Consider the following 27,571-nt stretch of genomic DNA (forward strand, 5'->3'; position numbering starts at 1 on the left):
TTTTTTAATATTTTGTTAATAACTCTATGTGCAAGTGCTTTCCGGATTACACAAAGGCCTTCGATAAAATAAAATGGCAGTATCATCATCATCATCATCAATGGCGTTACAAGTCATTGTGAGTCTTTGCCGCGTTTACTATTGCGTTCCATGTTTGTCGGTCCTGTGCCACTAATTCTCATTGTCTCACTCCCATTTTCTCTTTTTCTAGGCCGTCCTACAGACCTTCTTCCATCTGGCATTTCCCAGAACACATTGTTTATGAGGCGGTTGTTGTTACTGCCTTCTTCTTCTTCAGGTGCGATCTCCGCTACGGAGGTTGGCAATCATCATAGCTATTTTAATTTTTGAGAAGGCAGTAGCTCGAAATAGTTGTTTTGAGCTGCATCCAAACCATTCTCGCAGGTTCTTTAACCATGAAATTCGTCTTCTTCCGATGCTTCTTCTGCCATCGATCTTTCCTTGCATTATGAGTCGCAAAATGCCATATTTCTCGCCCCGCATTACATGTCCGAGATACTGTAGTTTTCTTTCTTTAATTGTAAGTTCAACTTCCTTCTCTTTACCTATTCTTGTTAGTACTTCGTTGTTCGTAACTCTATTTATCCAGGAAACCCTCATTATTCTTCTATAGGTCCACATTTCAAAGGCGTTAAGTCGTCTCATTGTCTCTACATTTAACGTCCATGATTCCACTCCATAATATAGTACACTGTATACTATACGTAACATTTTGTTAGACGTACTTTAAGAGCTAATGTTAAATCTTTGCTACATAGGACCTTTTTCATTTTCATAATATTAGAACGTGCTTTTTCGATTCTGACTTTGATTTCTGCAGTGTAGTCATTATTTTCTGTTATAAGTGTTCCTAGGTAAGTGTACTTTTTTACTCTTTCGATCTGCTGGCCCTCTACTATCAAGATTTCGTTAGTATTATGGTTATTTTTACTAATTTTCATAAACTTCGTCTTTTTGATATTGAGAAAGAATCCGTACTCCCTACTACACCTTACTATTTTACTCATGAGTCTTTGCAGGTCTTGTAAACTATCGCCTATTATTACTGTATCATCTGCATATCTCATGTTGTTAACTAAGACTCCATTTATACTTATGCCGACTGTTTCATCTTCCAGAGTTTCTCGCACTGTTACTGCCGATCATATGGTTAATACTAGAAGATATTGGGGCACCTCACCACTTAATTCAGTAGATAAGATGTATATATAAAAGTAATAAGCGCGCAATAAAAACTAACACATATTCCGATAACTTGAGAATAAAAGCCGTCACCTGTCTTCATTCATTATGTCTTACATGTCCGCATCATCTCAAACTCTTGGATTCAATGGTGACAACTATTTTTATCTCAATAGCCATTATTTTCTTTAACTCGTCACTGCTTACTTTGCAGTGAAGGTATAAAAACGTCTTAAAAACCCCATTTTCATTGACAGTAGCTTATTTTTTAAACATTCTGTCATTTGCCAGACCTCGGCTTGGTCTGTTTGAGAAGCTCTCGACTATAGTCTTGTAGATCCTGATTTTTGTATCTTGTTTAATTTGTGTGTTCCACAGCAGGCAATTTAGTTATTTTGTCTTTTAGTTTCTCTCAATTTAGTTGTTTGGTCATATATCTTACATCATTCTCATTCTCGGCTAAAATGACCTGGTTGTCAGCAAAATGCAAAGTGAAAAGTGTATCGTCATCTATAGATATACCCCTACTATAACACATAATTCTCCATAGTGTCAAGAAGAAGTGGAAATCATATTCAAAAGTCTGGAGAAAGCAAAGGATATGGGCTGCAGCTAAGTAGGAGTAAAACAAAAATCACTCATCATAGACTTATGTACTATTGCAAGAGTAGGTATGTCGAAACTGGTAACAATTTGGAAAAACGCGATTAAGGGTGATAAGAGCCGTAAAGTTTTCTATAGCCACATATGCATTTGAAACGCGGACCACGAAAAAAGCAGATAAAAATAAAATAGAGGCTTTTGAAGTGTAGGTATCACCGCATGTCTAGAAGACTCTGGGTTCAACATTAATCAAATGCGTCAATACTAGAACACCTCAAAATAAAAGATATATTTCTGAAAAAAATATAACAGATATATTATTTGCAACAACTAGTCCAGGAGAGAGAAAAATGACGTGAAATTGTAAAAAAATAGATGGTGTCACCAGATTCTAATAGGGATTAGGACCAAGGATAAGGAGGATATGGAGGCGTATGGAATGGTGATCATTTTTTACGAGTACACAACACCAAGCATGCAGCAGTTTATATGAGCCAGAAGTAAATATTCATATTCTGTCACTTGGGACAGTCATAGCGAAAGAAGGGGCATCGAAACGGGACATCCGGCAGAAAACACAACAGGGCCGAAATGTGGTACAAACACTAAACTTGTTACTTTGGTCTTCTAAAATTAATTTACAAACCAAAATGACCATCTACAAGACGGTTACAGAACCCATTTTGACGTACAAATCTGAATGTTGGAAAACTGGAAGTAGTAGAAATGGACTGTCTAAGAAAAGCGTGTCGGATATCTAGACTTGATCGCATCGCAAATGAATAAATAAGAAGAATAATTGGAAGAATCTACGATACCGCAGATACAATAGAATTCAAACAGCTTTTATGGTACCGGCATGTAATGCGAATGAATGATGAACGATGGTCAAAACATGCCCTAGACTATGTTCCATTGAATAGAAGAAGGAGAGGAAGACTAGCACTGGAATGAAGAGAAGGAATAAGAGGAATAATGAGAAATAGAAATAAATGAGAAAGAATTGACCGATCGAAAAAGGTGGAGATCGAAATGCGGGATGCGGCAGAGGCTGTAGGATCCCCGTAGATATAATGATGTCAATTGGATGATTATCATCCTCAAAGAATTGCAATCTCTGACGATTGTGGCCAACTCAGAATATTTTGAAAACTCTTTTGCACTGTGTTATTCCTTTTTATCATTTATAAGTTGCTTTATGTTTTTACTGTTGTTGTGACTTTTTTCCTTTTCTTTTAACCATTGTATTAAAGAAGTCATTGATATTTACTGCTCTTCTTTAACATCATCCCGTTCTAGGTTTTCTACAGCGGAGACAATTTTATAACGTTGCAATAAAACTAACAAAATATATAAAAATAAATGTATTAAAATTCGAAATAACAATTTGCTAACATAACAATTGAGCTGTATAAAAAAGGTTTTAAAAATAAAATAAAAATGGATTATATTTTATAACAATCATTTTAGCTACTACCACCAAATCATTTTAATGGATATACCCAAAATATTAATAACCTACTAATAATATCACAAATAAGTTACATGGTCAGTTAAATAACAATTTTTTACTACAACTTTCATTGCACCTTATTATTAAAAAATTTTTCTCCACATAAAAGTAAAACTTCATCGAAATATTGATGCTAATTTCTCCCGCTTTGAGAGGTAGAGGTTTCTTAACCTCTTCCTCTAGGCTCCTCGGATCCAATCTTGGATCCGAGTACTGGCTCAGAGGTGTGGAGATGTCGACCATCCTGTGAATAGAGCTTTATAGAGTTAGAGAAAGCATTCCATAAAATTTGACATGGAAAACTGATGAAAATTCTTGGACTAGTAGGAAGTGACATCAAAGTCTATATTGTAGATTTATACAAAATCAATCTCTACTATAACCAGAAAAACTAATATTCTGAAATAAGACTCGCCAAATTTTACATCTTCTTGCGACACCCATAACAACATGGTTTCCTCCATCTTGTTATTCGAGGCAAAATATGTGGAAAGGGAGGTGCCGATCTAAGACAAACATCATAGCTTCGTAACATGTACTTGAGTGGTTTATCAGTCTTCGTCGTCAATTTTCAGAACTGCGGTGAATAAAATTTTAACAGCCAACATGATAATCAAAATTCACTAATCGATATTATAGGTATAGAAGAAGCTAATGATGGAAAAAAAGACTTAAAATTGACCTATATTACATCTTCAAAAATATACTCTAAAACAATTACAGTAAAGATTGCACTATAACCAAAATCTGAGCTAAGGAAATCATCTGAAGAAAAAACAACATAATGCTAACATAAAAGAACCATGCTCTCCTCCACATTATTTAAGCTGTATTGTAAAAAAAAGTTTCTCGTTCATTTTTAGTTGCCTCTATATTTTGCCATGCAGTCTCTCTGCTACTAAAATATTAGACACATTGTAAAGCTGTTTTATTTACGCAATAATGTGCAATGAAAATCATAGTTAAAACATGCCACTCGTATATTTTACAATAGCACCCTCTATTTATTATGCAGCGACTATCGGAGCCATAAACTTGCTACTTTTAGACACCATAGAGCTGGCCTTGCGCATTATTCTCGGTGGAGCTGGAGTAGCAAACCTCAACTGAGTCTGCGATTCAGCCGTCGAGTGAAAGTACAACTCGGGATTGGGTTTTGGAGTACTCAATATATTATCCTCGAGCGAATTGTCTATATTTGGTCGAGCAGTACTTGAAGGCAAGTAAATAATATTCGTTCCAGGAGCCGAACCTTCAGAGCCTAAATTGGGCTCAGTATATCTACAAGCCAATGTTTGTAAACACATCGAATTTACAGCACTAGCAGTTCGTAGTTGGTCTAGAATGTTATCGCCTTTAAGGTCCTGTGAACCTGGTGGAGGACTGGCGATTGGAGAGGCTTTCAAGATATCTAAAATGTTAGATTTTGACTGTACTTGTTCGTGAGCAGCATTGACAGATTTTAAACCTTCCAATAATAGCTCACCTGATATTAGTTGTTGGTTAGGAGAGTTATTTTGAATACTGGATAAGACCATATTTGGCATAATTATGACAGGGGTAATTGGAGCGTTTGGTGAAAGATCTTTTAGGATCTGCGGATTAGAAACCAACGCCATTAGAGGTGAGGATTTTAAACTGTCTAATAGAGTAGGTTGAGGTAACATAATGGGATTTGGTGTAGTACCTAAATTTTGCAAAAACATTTGAGTATTATCCACATTTGAACGCAGATTATTCACATCTGAAGGTAGAACGCTATTTAATCTGGAAGTAAACAAAGTGTCAATATTAGATGACTTGGCAAAACCATCTGGAACTGCTTTGGAATGAGCGAAATTACCAGATTTAATGCCAATTGAATTTACGTTGCTACTAGAATATTCAGGTTGTGGTGTAGAACTAGTAGGTGGCAAATAAGTAGTACTAGTTGGTGTCGAAGAAGGTAAATACTCGGTGCTTGGTCTTGCAGTCGTCTGTACAAAGTTTATAACTTGTTGGTCAGTACCACTATCAGGAATATTATTGTTGTCAGAACCATCTGAACCATCTTCGGAATGGTGGTGAATCCATGGAACAAAAGGCGGTACCTTAATGTGATCACCTTCTGGGTGGAATCCTTGATCATCTGCGGTGTATCTTACTTCGTACATAACACCGTCTGGACCGGGATAGGCGAACATTCCTGTAACTTTAAGGAATTCGTGTTTTGTTCCTGGGTAGTGCACTTCGCTACTTTCTTCCCTGGAGATTCCGTTGCTGGTTTCATATCTAAATAAAAAAATAAAACTTATATTACAAAGCAATTATTTAAGTATGTAGATTTATACTATTTTTTAAGATTTGAAATTTTTCGGATTTGGTTTTGAATAATGTAAAATTTTTAAACATTTTAAGAGTTAATCTTATACAATACAACTATTAGTCCTGTCGCCGGGGGGGGGGGTACAACGGCCTTCTTAATTCAGATGGACTTACCCAAGTTTTTTCTATGTATTTTGACCCGTAGAACACGAATTTTTTGGGTAACAGTTGATCCGGATGTCGATAAGATTGTTATAAACAAAGAAGTTGAGGAATTACATAACAGCGATTTCTCGCAAAACAAAACATTTTTTTGTATTTTTTGGGTCATTCTAACCAAAAAATGTTCCTACAAGTTTTTTCGTAGGATGCATAGTTTTCGAGATAAACGCGGTTGAACTTTCAAAAAATGGAAAAATTGCAATTTTTGAACCCGAATAACGTTTGAATAAAAAATAAAATAGCAATTCTGCTTACCGCCTTTAAAAGTTTAAGTCAAATTACATCTGTTTTGAATATTTGCATTGCTAAAAATTTATTTTTTGATTGTTAAAAAAAGCTATAAACACATACTGTTTCCCGTGCCTAATACATGCGTTTTAATGCATGCTACTTAGAAATAGCCCCGCTTGCACTTTTACCTCCCCTACGTACTCGTTCGATTTTAAATGAGAAATCATTGAAACATCACTCAAGCACTAGGTGTTTATAGCTTTGTTTTAACAATGAAATAATACATTTTTGGCAATACAAATAATTAAAACCGATATAATTTGACTTGAACTTTCAAATGCGGTAAGCAGAATTGCTATTTTATTTTTTAATCAAAAGTTTTTCGGGTTCAAAAATTCCAATTTTTCGATTTTTTGAAAGTTCAACCGCGTTTATCTCGAAAACTATGCATCCTACGAAAAAATTTGTAGGAACATTTTTTGGTTAAAATGGCCCAAAAAATACAAAAAAATGTTTTGTTTTGCGAGAAATTGCTGTTATGTGATTCCTCAACTTCTTGGTTTATAACAATCTTATCGACATCCGGATCAACTGTTACCCAAAAAATTCGTGTTCTACAGGTCAAAATGCATAAAAAAACTTGGGTAAGTCCATCTGAATACAGGAGGCCGTTGTACCCCCCCTCGCGACAGGACTATTGTGAGTCGTAGAAAAGTACGTTTAAAAATTCCTTAAAAATTTGATACTTGTGTAAAGATTAAAGTTCTGATTTGGTAGGTGAATATGGACTAGTAAAGAGCAATGAACGGGGCGATAAGTTTTACCAATTCTGTCAAGAAAAAGATAAAATAATTACAAACACCTGGTTTAAACTATACAAGAGGAGGCTTGATACATCGACGAAACCAGGAGATAAACTACTCGTCATAGAGAATCAGACATCAGATATAGTAGATTCTGATAAATAAGAGATTCAAAAAAAGTGCCAATATAATAACGATATACCTTAGAGCAGATATCAATTCACGCCACAATCCTCTAATACGAGCCCTAACAACTATACAGTGTGTCAATTTTAAAACTTACAATGGCTATATCTCACGAACAAAAGCTGATATCGAAAAATGCTTGAAACCGTTTCTAGGATAGTAAGGGGGAACTAAAATGACATGAAAGAGAACTCACCCCCATCAACCCCTAGGCCCCACCCATCACAACCAAAAAAGTTTAAATTGCAAACCCCTACTTGTGATACATCATTGAAAAGACTATAAAAAATGCTATTCAATGGTATAAATAATAATTATACAGGGTGAAGCAATAATTGTGAAACTTTGGCTTAAATGAAAAATTTAATAAGGTTTTGTTGAATTACAAATTTATTAAAAATGTCAATTAAGTAAATATTTAATGTGAATTCCGTTGTTTGGTAAACAATAATATAGCCTATTTTCAAATTCTGCACGAAATTTAGCAAATGTTGTAGTAATAGGGCGACATGCTTGAGTAATTCTTTCTCGCAATTCCCCAAGTGAAGCAAGTTGAGTTTTATAAACCACTGATTTAGGGTAACACCATAGAAAAAATTAATATACTATCCTACTATAAAAAGTACTATCCAATGGTATAAATAATAATTATACAGGGTGTTAATATCAGCTGGCTTACTATGACTTTTGTATTTGTAATGCTATCTCCCGGACTATTATTTTAAATGGTAAGTGTCCGCTCGTATTTTTTTTTGTTAATTAAAACTTAATTTGCCATTTTTGCCTTAAATCAGTTGTTTATAAAACTAAACTTGCGTCACTTGGGAAATTGCGAGAAATAATTACTCAAGCATGTCGCCCTATTACTAGAAAAACATTTGTCAAATTTCGTGCAGAATTTGAAAATAGACTGTATTATTGTTTACAAAACAACGGAACCCACTTTGAACATTTATTTAATTGACATTTTTATCAAATTTGTAGTTCAACAAAACCTCATTAAATTTTTCATTTAAGCCAAAGTTTCACAATTATTGCTTCACCCTGTATAATTATTATTTATTCCATTGGATATCATTTTTTATAGCCTTTTCAATGATGTATCACAAGTAGGGGTTTGCAATTTAAACTTTTTTGGTTGTGGTGGGTGGGGCCTAGGGGGTTGATGGGGGTGAGTTCTCTTTCATGTCATTTTAGTTCCCCCTTACTATCCTAGAAACGGTTTCAAGCATTTTTCGTTTTCAGCTTTTGTTCGTGAGATATAGCCATTGTAAGTTTTAAAATTGACACACTGTATGTTGGAACAAGCAGTTATTTGGCGAATAAAATGCCAATTTACCGAAATTTTTTTGTTTAAATTTTTTTAAAATTAAAATATGAACTTAGCAACATTTTTGTGATGTATGGAATTATTTCTACAGTTTAATTATATATTTTATGTTGATTACTGTTCAATTAATTGTTTAATAATCGAAAACTGCTGACAACTAAATATTGGAACATTTTTTAACTTTCCTCGCGTTTTAGCGTGCCTGGCGAGAACAGCGTGAAGTTTTATCAGCTTGACGGAAAGAAGGGTTGAAATCGAACATACGAGTAGCTATTTTGTTGTCAACAATCATTATAACGCGTCATTTGAGTATGAATAAATTAACAACTGTGAGTTTTATTATCAGTAAAATACAATGATGGCACGTGGAAGACCTACTGATCCAAAAGTGCGAGAAATTATTATTTATCAGTACAACAAAGGGAAAACAATGCGTGAAATTTCCAGTGAATTGACTGTAGCAACAACTACTGTGTTAAATATAATTAAGAAACATGGTGAAACTGCCAATATTGAGGTTCGCGACAGAAGCTCAGGCCGTCCAAAAGCTGTATCTCAAAGGAGTGTAAGTCATTTAATCAGAATATGTAAGTCGGAAAGAAGAAATACACTACAAGAAGTAACTGCTAGATGGAAAAGAGAAACTGAGATGAATGTTTCCAGAGAATGCTGTCGCAAATATATCCACAAAAGCGGTCTTAGTTTTAATAAGATATGTTTGATTGGTTCTTAATTGGGATATAAATTTTCTATTTTTTTATTTATTCGAATAGGCCAAAGAAAAACCATTGTTGACGGAAACTCAGAAAAGGAGCCGTTATATTTGGGCTAAATCAAAACTTTCGTGGACCAAACTTGACTGGAAAAAAGTTATCTATAGCTATGAAAGCAAATTTGATGTCTGTGTGGGAGATTACCGAAAACGTGTGATTAGGGAAAAGACAGAAGCATTCCATACAGATTGTCTCAAAAGGTCTGTAAAGTTTGCACAGGGCATTATGGTGTGGAGATGTATGTCAACCAAAGGGGTGGGAACTTTACATTTTGAAGGCATAGTAAACGCAGCCAAATATCAAGATATCATTGAACATTCGTTTTTTACCAAGTGCGGCAACGTTATATCCATCCGGAGATCTTATCTTTCAACAGGACGGAGCCTCATGCCATACGGCTAAATCTTCCAAAAAATGGATGGGAGAACATGACATTAAAGTTTTCTCACGTCCTTCTAGTAGCCCGGATCTTAATCCAATAGAGACACTTTAAGAACAACGCCTAAGAAATAACCCTCAGCGTACTTTGCCACAACTACGTACTTAATTGAAAGAAATATGGGATAGTTTCACCCGTGAATTATGTGAAGGCCTAGTTGACACAATGCCTAATTTGGCATTTTGGCAATGAGTTGAGGCTGTTATTCAAATTTTTATTTTAATTTTTTTAAAACCGCTTGTTCCAATATTTGGTTGTCAGCATTTTTCGATTATCTAACAATAATTAATTAAATAGTAATCAACATAAAATATATAATTAAATTGTAAAAATAATTCTACACACAAAAAAATGTTGTTAATTGCATATCTACAAATAAAAAAAATTAATAAAATAATTTCAATAAATTTACATTTTATTTGAAAAATAACTGCTTGTTCCAACATATAGTTGTTAGGGCTCGTAGCTGACATTAACGTCAAGCTTAAAAAAATTTAAAAGTGACAAAACACCAAAAATAAATATAACAGAGGTAATAAAAAACAAAAATACATGAAGATAATGGCGTAGAAATATGAAAAATAATAAAGATATTTCACAAATAATAGGCAAATATAATAAAAAGAATCAAAGACAAAAAATATTGTACCGTAGACGTATACCGTAGGCCCTAGATATAGGAGACTACCCTGCTATAATCCCAAAGCCGCGTTAACGGGAGACTACTATTATTATACAAATAATAGGAAAATATAATAAAAATAATCAAAGACAAAAAACAATGGATGACCAACGAGCTTGTTGATTTGATGGAGCAGAGAAGATAATGGTAGGGGAGCCCAAGCGGGGATTTTTGCAGTTACTCGAGCGCGTCAGATTATTACATGGGAAGAAACCTAGTACAATGAAAATGTACCTCTACTATATATTGGCTCTTAATGATGAGTTCGTTAAGGGGGGGGCTTTAAAAATCTGACGATTTGAGGAGATGGGTGAGTCCCAAAGTTTCACAAGAAAAAAGCGAATATTTCGCGAAATGAATGACAGATCGAAAAACTAAAAAATACGTACTTAATATTTTTCAAAAATCGATCGAATGATACCAAACACGACTTCCCACGGAGCGGGGTGGGGGTAAATTTAATATTTTAAATACAAGACCCGCGATATTTCGCGAAATGAACATCATATCGACAAACTGAAAAATACACTTATTCAATATTTTTGAAAAATCTATCGTATGGCACCAAACACGACCTCCCACGGAGGTAGGGTGAGGGGTTACTTTAAAATCTTAAATATTAGCCCCCATTTTTATAGCAGATTTGGATTCCTTACGTAAAAATAAGTAACTTTTATTCGAGATATTTTTTTCGAATTTTGGATAGATGGCGCTATAATTAAAAAACGCGATTGTCGGAAATGGAAAAATGAAATAAAAATGGCAAGTTCCAACTAAAATGGAAAACTATACTTAACTTTTTTTTATTTTAGGACCTACTCTTCACAATCCAATAGGTCCCCAAAGCGTTCGAGTGGCTGCAAAGTTAGCATACTTTGCTCCCCTACCATAATAGAGACACAACAATGAGGAACATACGAAAATACAGAAATTAATCAAAAATCATGTGGAAAAATAATAAAAAAAAACATGAGAAATTAATGACATTAATGAGAAATTAAAATTAATAACATTTAACATGAATAAAAAAATTAATAAAAAAAAACATGAGAAATAAAAGTGGATGGAGGATAAAGGCATTGAAATGGAATAGATAAATAAAGCACGACATATTCAATATGTTCAAAAAATTGACCATAAAAAGCGTTAATATAGCAATATCAAAAACGGCTACAAGAAAGTGGTTAACTCACAAATCGTTGGAATGGTGGAAGAATTCACCAGGACAAAGACAGGAGAAATAGTTCTGTACAATAAATATATTATACACGGCTCACTAAAATAATTAGTTACGCCCCTGTACTACTGATTACTTAAAATTCAAGTAGTATTTATGTAACCTTTCTGGAAACTCCAGGTTATTGTTGAGACTCGCATTTGAACCCCTCGCCGGGGCAGATCGTCAAAAGCTTCCTAACGAGAATCATCTCTAATCTATCGACGCTCCCGCTATTCGTAAAAAGGCCGCATTTTACCGGCTTTTTTTGCTATCGTTTTATACCGCTCAGATAATTCAATCTGCTCAGTATTATCGACGATGATTTATTTAGCGTATTAGTGAGTGCCTTACAAATGAACCAAATGGATTATGGAATTCAATCAGAGCTCTGATGTGACACGTCATCAAGGAATAAAACTGTAAGTACTCTACATGTATGTGAACATAACTTATTAGTCGTGATACTGTATGCATTTTGAACCATATACCTCTCGTAGCAAATATTCTTTGTGCCATTTATGCAGATAATACTTTAAATTACATATGAAAAATCGTTATCTACTCTTAACCAGCTTACCTATGGGAATATACTCTATAACCGTACAATAAGTATAGGTTACTATTGTTAAGGATACTTTACGTATTGCCTAAACATTTCTGTTCCATCGAGCCGTATCATATTAATTATTTATTAATTAAATCCTCAAGGTCCTTCGTATTTGCATATTTTGATAATCTCTATTCTGAGAATAACGGTTTTTCATTTATAGTGTCTTTCTGTTGCATTTGGAAATTTCCAAGCCACGCCGCCCCGGCACAAAAATAAAATATTCCTCTCTTTCTGCACTCAAATTCTCAGTATTTAACCCAGCACGTCTCTACAATAGCTGGTAGGTTGTTAAGCCCGGTCTACACGTGCAATTTCAGAAACTACTTGCTTTGTTCAAATAAAGGAGTCGTTTTGTTTGTATGAAAAAATATTTGCATATATTACATTATTTTATTTTCGTAAATATATTTTTCTGTTTATAGTATACAAAAAGTGTACTCATTTCTTGGCTGATAGTACGGGTGTTATAATTTTAACATTGTTTGTTCAACCTTTTGATTTAAATTAAATTTATAATTTTGAATCCGATTAAGCCTGGTTCACAGGTTACAAAAATTATTAAAAATAATTTTGTTTTCTTGCATAAATTGTAAGTTTTTGCTACATTTAGCTTCGCTTAAGCTCATTTTACACTTCTAGAAAACTATAGAAAATAAATAATTGTTTTTTCCTTCAATTTAATTAATTTAAATACTTGTTAAGGGTGTCTCACACTTGCTGAAAAATACCCATTTTGGAAAATTGCATATATTTTGAAATTTTATAGTTTTGCATTTCATATACTAATCTGCGCTCATACAGGGTGATACTATTAAGCCAATCTCACACTATTAAACGTGTAATATATAATATATTGTACATATTCTCTCATTTTCGCATCGATTTATAGGTTTAGACATTTGCAAATAATCTATCTAATCTCACATTCTCGCAACATGGCTGACCGATCAAAATATAACCGACAGAGGCTCACCGCAAAACTTGATATAACCAAGTTGGCTGATTCGGTTCCCACAACTCTTAATTCTCTAAACAAATATAAAATTCGTGAAATAATTTCACAACTCAAACATTCTTACGGACTTTTCCGCGATGCTCAAAATGTGCTGGAGACGATCCCCGAGGAACCTACCCCCTCTACTGATTCCTCTGTGGTTTTTGATAAATATTTGGATACAATTTCTCTATTGGAAGAAAGGTTAGAGGTCATTGAAAGTTCTAATGTGACTGCTACCCCCTCCCTCCAATTTGACCCTAATTCTTCTCTAACCTCACAGTCTATGGCTAGGCAACGAACAGTAAACCTCCCTCGTATTCAGTTAAAACCATTTAGTGGCTTAGTTACTGAATACAATTCATTCATTGAGACCTTTGATACAATAATAGGATCTGATACTACATTAAGTGATCTGGAAAAACTCATTTACCTCAAAAGTTTTCTAACTTCCGAGCCTTTGACGCTTCTCGAGCATATCCCACTCACAGGTGACAATTACAAAATAGCCCGGGATAACCTGACACAAAGGTACGCCAACTCTAAATCGCTTATCAAAACTCTCATCTCTCAAATTCTTGATGCGCCTCCTATTTCTGGAAACGCAAATCACTCACAATTAAGAAATTTTCATACGGTCATGTCAAATAATTTCAAGGCCCTATTGAACTTGAATAGGCCCCCTTCAGATCTCTTGCATTTACTTCTCATACATATCGCTACTCAGAAACTCGACGCACCTACCATTAGGGCTCTTGAGTTCCAATCCGGTGGTAGCCAAGCTACCCCTGATTTTGTCCATTTTCTAGGGGAAATCGAGACACGCGTTGTTCATCTTGAGAATATTCAATCTCAATCAAAACCAAAATCGACTACTACTTCCAGACACTCTTTACACCTAGCCTCAGACACTTCTACCAGTAACCTTTCGCCTCGCTTAGGTCCTAAGAAATGTTCCTATTGCAACGACTCTCACTCGATCTACTCTTGTCCTCAGTTCAAGCAGTTGAATTCTAAAGAACGTTTTAGTTTTGTCAAACAAAATAAATTTTGTATTAATTGTCTTGGGTCTCACATGCTCGATCAGTGTAAATCCAAATTCTCTTGCATAGTTTGTAAATCTCGTCATCACACGTTGCTCCATTTCGACAAAACGGGTCATAGTAACCCTTCCGCGGCTGTTGGCCAACACAACTCAAATAATCATAATAAAACCGCTATCTCAAATAACTCCCATACACAGGGTAATTCACAACAGGGGCCCTCACATGTTAGAGCTCCTGAAACGGAAGTTAATCTTCAAAATTCGACTCCACATTCAATGGCTCTATCTGCAGCCTCGCTTGATAATCATTTGGTGTTATTAAGCACACTCCAGGTCTATCTTGTCGCTCCTAGCGGCAAGAGGGTCTTCGCAAAGGCACTTTTAGACTCGGCCTCACAGGTTTCATTTATTAGTGCTGACCTCGTAAAGGAACTGTCACTCACCACTAGAGATGGAAAATTACGGATCAATGGAATTAACTCCACCTCATCCTCGTCTCAATCTATTGTAGATACAACAATTTTCGCTGTCGCTAACGACGTTCCTTTTGACATCTCGTGCTCTGTACTCCCAAAGATAACAAATCCGCTTCCTCAAATTTCTATTTCGGCGAGCAAACTAAACATACCCTCAGAGATACCATTAGGTGATCCGATGTTCCATGTAACATCCCCAATTGGTATCCTGCTCGGTGCAGACCTGTATAACGATATCATTCAACCTGAAATAATTCGTTTGGGAAAAGGTCTTCCCGTTCTTCAACGCACTCTACTCGGGTACACGATATCAGGGTCAGTTCCAGACTTTGCTCTTAAGTCGAAAAATACTAAAAAGGCTTTGGAATTTTATTCAAACTCTCTCGTTACTTGTTGTTCTCATAACACTCCTTCCGCCGTAAATGAGCCGGTAGTGTCCAACGAGGAACTATCCGATCATTTACAAAAATTCTGGGAGCTGGAAGAAGCCGCTCCTCAGAACACCGATCTCATTAATGATCACCCCGCTGAAATTAATTTTGTAAAACATGTTAATGTTCTCCCCAATGGACGATATGAGTCCACACTCAATCTCAAACTCCCTATCGAAGATATAGACATGGGAAATTCGTTTCTCTCGGCAAAAAGACGTTTTCTCAGTCTCGAGAAACGTTTTCAACTCAACCCTGATTTATTGGAAAAATATCAGGACATTATATCGGAATATCTCAATAACGGACAAATAATTCAAGTGCCGTTAAAAATGCTAAATGACTCAGGTAAACCTAATTACTTTCTCCCTCACTTTCCCGTTTTCAAATCCAACTCTACTACTTCCACTCGTATAGTTTTCGATCCAAACAATAAATCGTCTACGGGAATCTCCCTCAGTGACGTCATAGACAAAGGTTATGTCGTCCAACATGAACTTTTTGACATTCTCGCTAAGTTTCGTCAGTTTAAATTCGCACTAGTAGGCGACATCAAGGCTATGTTCCTACAAATCGCCATTTGTCCCACTGAAACATTTCTGTTAAATTTTCTCTTTAGGGACAATATTCAGCAGCCTTTACGGTGCTATCAATTTCAAAGATTACCCTTCGGGCTCCCAAGTAGCCCATTTATCGCTCAAAGAGTTATCAAGCACATCGCTGACAACAACAAACATACCCACGAACTTGCTACTAGTGTTCTGCAAGAATCTATCTATATGGATGACCTGATCAGCGGTGCTGACAGTCTTCATGAATTAAGTTGTCTTTTCGAACAATTAACTTCTTTGCTAGAAACCCATGGTTTCCTCCTCCACAAGTGGAACTGCAGTTCTTCAGAATTTCTGTCTCAACACAATTTAAATCCCGTCTCTGAAGTCAGTCTTAACTTCACGGGATCTGATAAAGTCTTAGGCATATTCTGGGATTCAGAACGCGACCACTTTTCGTTTAAAACTCCTATCTTCAAATTGGCTAATGTTGTTACTAAACGTACTATTCTCTCCTACATTGCTACTTTGTATGACCCGCTAGGATGGTTATCCCCTGTCCTTGTGAACGCTAAGCTCTTGATACAGGAAATATGGTCCCAGAAACTGGACTGGGATCAACCCATTGACTCACCCATCATTATGAAAAATTGGCAAAACCTCTTATCGACATTCAAAACTATAGAAGAGGTCAAGGTACCTCGATGCTTACTTTTACAAAAGAAAGTTGTTGATGTTCAATTAATTATTTTCACCGACGCATCGGAAAAAATATACAGCACTTGTGTGTATCTCAAAGCGACATACTCAGACTTTTCTGTATCGTCGCGGCTTATCGCTTCTAAAAACAAAATTTCTCCGCTAAAAAATAAACTCACCATCCCCAAATTGGAACTTTGTGGAATAGTGTTGGGAGTCACTCTGGCTCATAGACTTTTTCACATCTTCAAGAAAAATTTGAGTATATCTTCATCTCATCTCTTTGCTGACTCTACAATTGCCTTGTCTTGGATACTTTCTAAAAAACACATTTGGAACATTTTTGTACAAAACAGAATTCAAAAGGTCAATTCCTTGTTGGAAACTTTTCCTTGTGATTTCCATTTCGTCAGAAGTCACGAAAACATCGCTGACCCCGCTTCCAGAGGGATAAATGTCTTTGATAATCCCCAGACCACCGAAGACTGGTTATGCGGACCTAGCTTTATTAGAGACAATCCCATCGATTTTTCTCTTCATCAAATTCCTCATTTTCAGGATGATCTTCCTGAATTAAGGAAGTTAGTTGTCTCAAACATAGCAACAAATCACGAACTCAACGACACCTTTGAAAATCTATTCGCTAAATCTTCTTCTTTTCGTAAAATTCAAAGAATTGTCGCTTATCTTTTTAGATTCATCAGTAATATTAAAAAGAAAATAAATAACTCTCCACGAGATACGGATATATTGACGCCACCCGAAATGGAGATCGCTGATCACGCGATCATCAGGTATATCCAAAGTATCTACTTTAAAAAAGAGATTCTTGAATTGAAAAATGCTAAACTCGTGACCAATAAAGCCATTCGTAAACTCAACCCCTTCCTACAACATAATGATGGGCTGATTCGTGTGGGAGGACGTCTCCGACACGCCCCCATATCGTATAATCAAAAACACCCCATTCTACTTCCTTCTAAATGTCGAGTTGTAGAACTAATCTTGACTCAAGCTCATCATAAGTTATTACATTCAGGCGCGCAAACAGTACTTTCGTATGTCAAAATGAAGTACTGGCCAATTGACGGATTAAGACAGATTAAACGCTTAATTCGTAAGTGTGTAAACTGTTTCCGATTCATGACACCCAATTCTGTTCAACAGATGGCAGATATGCATCCCGATCGTGTACTCCCCACTAGACCCTTCCAAGTCGTCTCAGTGGACTATGGGGGGTTCTTCTTAATTAAGTCCTCACATTTGAGGAAGGCACCGCTTTACAAAGCATACGTAGCCTATTTCATTTGCATGAGCACTAAATGTGTTCATATCGAACTCGTCACAGGATTAAGCGCAGAAGCCTATATTCTTACTCTGAAAAGGTTTATTGCCAGAAGATCCACGCCCAGTATTATTTGGAGCGACAATGCCACAAATTTCCATGGGGCAAAAAATGAAATGCGCGAATTCTATGATTTTTTCTTAAATCAAAATAATTCGGAACAGATTAAGGAATTCTGTACTCAAAACTCCATAACTTTCAAGATGGGTGTTCCCCGCAACCCCCATCAATTCGGCCTCCATGAGGTAGGAATAAAGAGTGTGAAGTATCACCTCTATCGAATTATAGGAAATTCCCACTTCACCTTTGAAGTGTTTAACACAGTATTATGCCAAATCGAGGCTATTCTAAATTCGAGACCCATCACTAGGATGTCGTCTGACGCCAATGACTTCGCTTTCCTATCTCCAGCTCACTTCTTAGTTCAAAGAAGTTTAACCGCGCCCCCTGAACCAAGTGTTTCAGAGATACCTGAAAATAGGTTGAATCTTTTTCAGCGTATTAGTAAAATTCAACAGCAATTTTGGAAATTGTGGAAAAAAGACTATCTTTGCCTCCTGCAGCAAAGAAATAAATGGACCGACCCTACTGACCCTGTCAAGATCGGGGATTTGGTTCTGTTGAAGGAGGATGGTACTCCTCCACTCTTATGGCCAACTGCCAGGGTAATAGATGTATTGCCTGGTAAGGATGGTCTAGTTCGTACTGTCAAGATTCACACTACTCACGGTGATTTTCTTCGTGGTATTACGAAAATCGCTGTGATTCCCCTGGAAGATTAAAATCTATCCCTAGGGGGAAAACTTATCGTTTTCCTCCATTTTATCGTTGTTACCCCTTGTGTATATAAACTCTAATTTCTTCAAACATTTCTTATCGTTGTGCACATCTTTGCCAATCCCCTCTCTTCGAGGTGATATAGGCCATCTCTCTCGCCTGTCGCCCCCGGCAATATGTACAATAAATATATTATACACGGCTCACTAAAATAATTAGTTACGCCCCTGTACTACTGATTACTTAAAATTCAAGTAGTATTTATGTAACCTTTCTGGAAACTCCAGGTTATTGTTGAGACTCGCATTTGAACCCCTCGCCGGGGCAGATCGTCAAAAGCTTCCTAACGAGAATCATCTCTAATCTATCGACGCTCCCGCTATTCGTAAAAAGGCCGCATTTTACCGGCTTTTTTTGCTATCGTTTTATACCGCTCAGATAATTCAATCTGCTCAGTATTATCGACGATGATTTATTTAGCGTATTAGTGAGTGCCTTACAAATGAACCAAATGGATTATGGAATTCAATCAGAGCTCTGATGTGACACGTCATCAAGGAATAAAACTGTAAGTACTCTACATGTATGTGAACATAACTTATTAGTCGTGATACTGTATGCATTTTGAACCATATACCTCTCGTAGCAAATATTCTTTGTGCCATTTATGCAGATAATACTTTAAATTACATATGAAAAATCGTTATCTACTCTTAACCAGCTTACCTATGGGAATATACTCTATAACCGTACAATAAGTATAGGTTACTATTGTTAAGGATACTTTACGTATTGCCTAAACAAGTTCATTACTGAACATTCTCCAAAATATTCGGCAGACCCAATAAGCAAAGATAGAAAACAGCCAACTCTGGCTCGAGAAAATATTTAATCCGGCCAGCCGAGGGTCCACAGACCGGCATAGTATACATAGCTTTAACACAAAATACATTTTTTCTATAATTCTGGCCTTTCTATAGAATTTCTTGAACTTTGTGGCCCCCCAATAAATAAGTTTGCCCACCACTGCTCTAAGACAAACTTAGACCCTAGCAGGAATATATCCATAATCAATGCAGAAATTGACTATGTCATACTTTATAAATATTTAGGCTCCGAGAACGAATAGATCTAGATAAACAAATCTGCGAAAATAGAAGGCCAAGAGAATTGTCATATGGATAGCTTTCATCAAGGTTTGAAGTACAATTTGACACAAACAGATGAATGGACCATCTAGAATGGAAGAATGTTAAATAATATATGCTTCCAGTATTGACTTATCGGAGATGCAAAGTGGAAAACATTAATAACTAGGCAAACAACAGAACAGTCGAATAGAACGACCACATAAGCGAATCACACCAAATAGAGTAGTCAAAACGGCGAAAGACGGTTCCCCAATAGGAAGACGATCAGTGATAAGACCGCGAAAACGATCCTGACAACTTATTGGAGCATTTAGGAGCTATTACATAGGTATTTGGAAAAAACAGGCAGTGTCATGTTCTGAAGCTCTTTTCTTGTGGCATTTTTGCAATTAACTAGTTTTGATGGGAAATAAGCCATAATGAATAAAAAATCATTTTTGAAGTTATACTCCTTTAGGCACGATTGAGAGTGAATTTTGATTATCCCACGCGCATGCGCACACAGACAGTATGAAGTTGTTGCTAAATCTTTCAATTTATGTACAGCTGGTTCCTAAAAAAACTGATACGACTCAGTAAGATTTGATCATTTTGAGCAGTGTATGATTGGTCTGACATTATATTATATTTATTATGACAGACAAATAATAAAATAAACAAACATACAGCCATTTTTTGAGGTTGAAGTTATCTGACCAATTTTAAGATTTGGCAGTAACAGTGACAGTATGTAAATAATAAGTATTTATCCTTCAAAATATAATAAATTAAATATAATTAAACTCATATTCATTATATCACACCTCATCAAAAACTTTTTACAAGAACATAGTCAGCGATTTTGATGTGGCTTAGAGCCAGACTACATCAAGATCACCTATAAATCGTGCTGGCAATTGCCTTGCAGCGAGACCAAAAACAAAAAGAAGAAGAAGAAGAAAGTACACTGCTCAATTTTCTACAAAATACGCTTTAAGAGTCGTATCAGATTTTTTTTGGAACCAGCTGTACATATGTATCAGCGCAAATAAGATGTGAAAAGAATAATATATTAGTGTTTTTAGTAAATATATTTATTATAATTCTTGTGTTTTTGGATTTGTTTTCCTCTGGAGTAAGATAGTTAAAACATTTTTATATTTATTATACTTCAATTAATCTATTTGTCACCGTGACAATTGACCACACCATGGTTCGTTGGTAGAGCATTCAACTACAGATCGAGAAGTCCCAGATTCAAAGCTGGCAATTTTTATTCATTTTTTTTTTATTTTTGGTAGGTATTGTTTTAATAAAAAAATTTTGAAAGTGGTGAGTATTAAAATTAGTTTAATATTTAAATAAAGTACAAATAAATTGTTTGGAGTATATTTATTTCGTTGAAATCATATAATAGAAGTGTAACTTCTTACGTGCGTATAAAGTACACAAAAGTACACTCACACATTATTTTAGTAAAATTGTGGCTTATTTCCCATCAAAACTAGTCACTTAGACAATGTCATGTCTACACAAAAAGAAGAACTATTGAGTTATGGTGAAGGAACTTAAACTTATTCTTTACTCTTTGTGGAAAACGTCAGAGTGCTATTATGTGATTATCAGCAAATACTATAGACTGTAATACATTCAACGCTTGACATTTCCCATTACATTTGAGGAAGCAAAAAAATAGCGAAATCTAGCGGTCTTGCGGTGATAACCAGAGCAATCTAACCTTACATTTATAAAATTGTTTATTATTATTTTTGTATAAGTGTTTGAACTACTTTTATTTTAATTTAATTTAGCAAAATTAGCTCGTTATTCAAAAAGTAATAAACTTAATTTGAATGTTTACGTCAAATTTTACGTGGTCAAAACGTAGTTTTACCGCAAACCGACAGTGGCGCTAGTGGCAACGTGCTTCGCGTGCTTCTAGATTTCTGTGGGAGTTGGATGTATTACAGTCAATAGTATTTGTTCTGATACATGCTGTACAGATCCATAGCAGCTTAGACAAGGCGAAAACGGCGGGTTCGAAGGGAAAAATATTCCCATGAGATTTTTTTGCATAATCACATTCGTGAGACATCCCAGAATAAGGTTCAAGAAGTCGCCCAAGTGAAAAGTGGGCCAATTTTTTTTTTAACAATTTTTTTTTAATCAAATTGCAAGAATCAATATTTTTGGCCCGACCAATTTTTTCTTTAATTTTTTGGACCATTCTGGATAAAAAAGATCTCTTATAATTTTTCTCTAAAGTTGATCGTTTTCGACTTATAAGCAATTTAAAATTGAAAAAAACGAAAAATGGCGATTTTCAAGGCTTAATAACTCGGTTAAAAGTTATTATTATGAAAGTCAATATATGACTAAATCAAAGTTTGAAGTCCACCCTACAAGATCCTGAAGAAATTTTTGTTATTATTTTATTACTAAGCTGTTATTTTTAAGTAATAATAATAAGCGCCATGCACGTGTGCGGGGCTGTAAATGCTGAGTGCGAGAGAGAAGCTATTCCAGAAGTCCAATTGTGCATCTTACTCGCACTCACATTTACAGCAGCGTCAATACGATACAACCACTCATTGTTATTAATTAAAAATAACAGCTTAGTAGTAAATTAATCACACAGATTTCTTCAGGATCATGTAACGGCGACTTTAAACTTTGATTTAGTCACTTTCTGACTTTCAAAATAATAATTTGTGACCGAGTTATTAAGCCTTAAAAATGGCCATTTTCGCGTTTTTCAAATTTTAACTTGCTTATAACTCCAAAAAGATCAACTTTAGAGAAAAATTATAAGAGACCTTTTTTGTCCAGAATGGTCCAAAAGACCTAAAAAAAATTAGTCCGGGCCAAAATATTGATTTTTTGCAATTTGATTAAAAAAAAATTGTTAAAAAAAAATTGGCCCACTTTTCTCGTGGGCGACTTCTTGAACCTTATTCTGGGATGTCTCACGAATGTGATTATGCCAAAATATCTCATGGGAATATTTTTCCCAATGAACCCGCCGTTTCCGCCTTGTCTAGCTGGGATAGACACATGGCAAGAACGAATGACGATAAAAATATATCCTGAATGCATATGGAGTATCTCTGTATCTTTCAGACATACAGAGATAGAGATAAGCCTCCAATACAGTAGTCGTATAATGGATGAGGATGATATAAGAAAGTTACAACAAAGTCGGTACAATATTTGGATCCTTTAGGACAACTGAGGGAGGCCTATATTAAGTAGTAAACTCTTGGTATGTTTGACATTTACGTTAATTTTTCTTATGGCAGTGAGTATGATATTAAATTAATTTATTTCTATTCTAGAGTTCTATAATAATATCTTTGTTGGCATGCATTTTTTAATTTCTTTATATAATATGTACTATTTTCACTGTTGCACGTAGGTATATTTATAAACATTTATGTATATGTGGGTTGGCTTTTTCACACTTATTTCATATTATAAGAGAACATCAATCTGTAATTGATAATTAACCAGTTAAAAAATGATTCTGTGTCAAGTACATCTAAACGGTATATTATTATTATACATAGAAGAGAAATTCATCTTTCAATATAAACGAACATATTATGATACTAGTGATTAATCAATCATATTCCTATGATAAATTGAATCTCAATTAAAAAGAAGTCTCTGAAAATATTTTCTTGTGGCATGTCTGAGTTAAATATTATAGTTTTATCGAATTTAGCTACAATAGGGAACTTGCATAAAATTTTAAATTCGAAAAAAATGTTATAAGTCACAAGAGAACATAATTTAAAACATGTATCAAAGATAAAAAAATTGTTTTTGTGTTCCGTTTGGCCCCTAAAGACGATTCTAAATTCAAATTATTGAAGCTAGCCCAAAGCGCGTCTTGACGTCATATGGTTAATGTTTACGTTCTGCACCAACAAAGTAAACAAAGTTGTATATAATTTTAAATTAGACATTATAACGTCAGTAGAAAATACAGTTAGGTGACGTCACAAGTGTTTTTGATCGTTTGAACTATTCATAAAAAACTTTTACTTTTACAAAATGGTTTTATTTTCCATAGTAAACCTTCTTTCCTTTCCTTCAAAAACTGTATCAAACTCCAATCTCAATAAACTGGTATATATTATTACAATGACATACGATAAATGTCATTAGAATATAAATATTTTTCCCTTATTCCGCGACGATGAGCTGGCCAAATACCCAAGTATTTGGAGGCCAATAAACTAAAGAAGGAGCAGAAAAATATACCTAAATATAACCAAAAATAGAACCATATAGTAAAAATATGTGACGTCACGGGTCGTTTGAACTATTTTAATATCGCAGAAGATGTTAAATTTGTATTTCTAAGTTATTATGAGTTTTTGAAGCATGAAATTTTGGAAATTTTATTTTTAAACAAAACTGAACATTACTATGCAATAAAAAAATGTGCAAGTTCCCTATTGATTGTAATGAATATTACATTTTTAACTAATGTCTGGCGTTTAGATTTTCACTCCGGATATCGTCTTATAGTATAGGTATGTCAAGATAATCTTAGATTGTGTATTATAATATTATCACTCTTTTATGAGTAAAATATGTAAAATAGCTACATGTGCATAATCTAAAGCATTTGTTGCCCATACACGAACATTTGTAAATAATAATCCACAAGGAAAAAGTTTTCTTGTAGTTGGCTGTATATTATGTAATACAAAAAATAGTAAATCCTTTATAAAAGGTATATATTTAAAATCCCTAAAACGGGGTACATCACAATCACATAACTAGTTTTCGACTGGTTTACCAGTCATCATCAGTACTTACGTGAAGTTTACATGCTAACCACCAAGATATAGTTTAACAAAAATATGTGGGTCAAAGCCCTATATAAGTGGTCCGTTAAGGAAACGTCAGTTAAAAATGCCAATTAGAGCATGGATGTTTAAACTATTTTAAAATAATGCTCCAGGTAACATCTGAGCTGTGGTGTGACTAGATTACATGGTGAAAGTCTGGTAGCAAATAGTAGTCATTTTTAACTGGTGTTTCCTTAGCGGACCACTTATATAGGGCTGTGACCCACATATTTTTGTTAAACTATATCTTGGTGGTTAGCATGTAAAATTACGTAAGCACTGATGATGACTGGTAAACCAGTCGAAAACTAGTTGTGTGATTGTGATGTGACTTTTTAGGGATTTTAAATATAAACCTTTTATAAAGGATTTACTATTATTTGTATATAATATTATACTAAATTTACAATCAAGATGGAGTATAAATAAACAAACCAAGACACGTTAAATGCTACTAGGAGCACTCCCGAATCATAATTTACAATGTATTGTTGTGATCTGCTTCTTATTTATTTTATATTGATTATTATTTATTTAATTAATCATTTAATTGTCGCAAATCATATATCAAAATTGAATAAAAAATCTCAGAGTGCCTTTTAATATATAAAAAAAAACCAAATTATCTTACGTTATATTTTTCTTCTCTCGTGGGTTCAGTATCTCTGAATTGATCCTAATCGGGATAAAATAGGGAAAAGAAATAAAGCAAACTATTAAAATAAAAAGACACAATTGTCTTTTATTTATCAAATTAATACTCTGAAAACTATCGAATCTAAAAAACCTGTGGACACAGATGTCCGAATGAAATTTATACCACTTAAAATTATTATCTTTACAAAAAAACAATTTATCGGTTTGTTCCCGGTGACTTTGGTAAAACAAATTAATCCAAACAAATTTATGTCTTCGCAAGGTTACCTATATTTACTATTTATATTTTGAAATATTGGAACTTTAATTCATATGCTTTTTACTCAAAAATTTATTTCCCGAACATAAAAATCTCTTTCACATAAATTGACTGACCTTTTGCTTCCCTCACTCGGATGTCTTCTCGTGACCCCAAACAGCTCTCCCTCGTTGATTATGTTAAAGGCTACTCATCAAAGCCTCTCTCCGTTGTCCAGCTTCAAAACTGTCAGCATACCAGCACTAATTCTCCAACAAACCGTGTTTCTTTGACACGTTCTCGATTCAACAAAACTCCAAAAATTCTCTGCTCTCCTTCTCACAATACTACAGAATCAAAGAGGTATTTCGTCTCGATTTGATCTGTCTCTCGTTCCACTTTTCAACACTATTCTCCACTATCAACCAGCCACTGATATATGCTAACTATCTACTCCACTTAACACGTCGAAACCGCTCTTTCTCGCTGCCAACAACATAATGAATCCTTTTCCAACCTCTCTCAATCATTCAATCCGTCTTTTCCCCTTCCACATTCCAAGAATCAAAACATTGATTTTTCCATTTGACAAACAACAGTCACCCTCAAATTTGTTCCGACAATCCTAATTGCTTTCGGAGAAACTCTCCCACATATACTCGTATTGAAATGAAGATATTAAAATTCCAACTTTCTTTTCAATTATCAATTTCGAGAAATATTGATAATTACCTATACAGTAAACAATTTTTTTCCATTTTAAATCTAAATACATAGTTCTTTTCACTTTAATTATTCACAAAAGTCTTTAATGGTTCCGCGGAAAGCTCGTTAAAAGAGAAATCTGTTTACATCCTAACTAAATTCTAATAAATTTTAAAACAGCTCAATATACAGGGTGTATCAAATTTATGTGCCCGCGTTATTAAAAAAAATTTAATTTAATTTTTATTTTGCTTTTGATTGATAAAATGCAAACACAATAGTATACAGTGCTAGTGAAAAATTCGTCCCCGCTCGTATCTTTTAAACGGTTATACTTATAATAGTGAAATTTGGAGGGAAGAAATAAACGGACGTAGGCTTCTTAACTAGCCATGACAGGTGACGCAATAGTTACAGATAACTTTACAGCTCCACTGTGACTAGTGATGTGAGTTGTAAAATTACATAACTTACGTTACATAAATTACACGTAACTTACGGTAATATTACATGATACCCGTAACTTAATGTAATTTATGTAATTTTTGGAATTTACGTAATTTATGAAATTTAACGTAACTTATGATAAATTTACATAAATTACCGTAATTTATGTAATTACTGGTAAAATTACATATATTATGGCAACTTATGCGCGCGCAATTGTCGTAAGTGCGGTGCGCCGGTGCCGGCGCGCGCGAACCAGTGGGTGCTATTACGCTCGTCGCTCGTTAGTCGTTCCTTAGTCTGAGTCAGGCAGGTTATGTTTACATTTCTGTTATTGTATGTGTAATGTGTATGTATAAGTTAGTTTTCGACTGTTCTTTCTCTATTCATTCACGCAGCGTTGGTTACTTTACATTTATTTATAAGGAAGCACAGAAACTATAAGGTAAGAAATATATTATTTCTACAAACAGCAAAACACGTGCCGGTGATGTCCATAGCAACCTTAGATTGGGAAACACAGGGGCGGGCCTATCGCATATCGACTGTACGTTAAATCTAACGCGCGTCATTTTATATGTGGCTACAGTACTTAATTCTGAATTCGGTTTACCAAGTTTTATTCGATTTTTTAGATTAGTTTACTGTACAATAACTATAAGAATGATAGGAGCAACGGGGTACTTGTGCATGTAGCATGTGTAATTGAATTACACTGACATAACTTACTAAATAAAAAATTTTGATAACGTTGAGGGCAAAATAATGTAGTTGTCCGATCCAGTATTCTGCTTATTCGAATTTCATTAAATTGTTACACAGATTCAATTTTAATCTTTCTTCTATTTAAGGATGCCTAACAATTTTTTATGCCCTCGTGCCCATCAAATACTTTGAAAAATAATGTTTTTTCCCTTCTTAATGTTTAAGTCTACCTGAATATTTTTTTTAGGTCATAAAACATGGTGAAACGTAAGACAGATATCTGGCTTTATTTTGAAGTGTTACCTGCGGGTTCTTCTAATCAAAAGACCATAAATGTGAGGTGTAAATTTTGCAAGAGTGTACATGCAAAAAATGCTACAAGAATGAAATC

General features: G+C 34.7%; 1 protein-coding gene across 2 annotated transcripts in view; it reads right to left on the reverse strand.

The window, feature by feature from the left end:
* Window positions 1-3,155: 3,155 nt before the first annotated feature.
* Window positions 3,156-27,571, reverse strand: part of LOC126888250 (uncharacterized) — a 49,489-nt gene continuing 25,073 nt past the window's right edge. For both annotated transcript variants that reach the window (XM_050656345.1, XM_050656346.1), the window contains exon 3: window positions 3,156-5,590. In XM_050656345.1, coding sequence (XP_050512302.1) covers window positions 4,327-5,590 — 1,264 coding nt within the window. In that variant the 3' untranslated portion in view covers window positions 3,156-4,326. The remainder of the gene's footprint in view (window positions 5,591-27,571) is intronic.

The sequence above is a fragment of the Diabrotica virgifera genome, chromosome 7 (assembly GCF_917563875.1).
Source record: "Diabrotica virgifera virgifera chromosome 7, PGI_DIABVI_V3a".
Lineage (NCBI taxonomy): Eukaryota > Metazoa > Arthropoda > Insecta > Coleoptera > Chrysomelidae > Diabrotica > Diabrotica virgifera.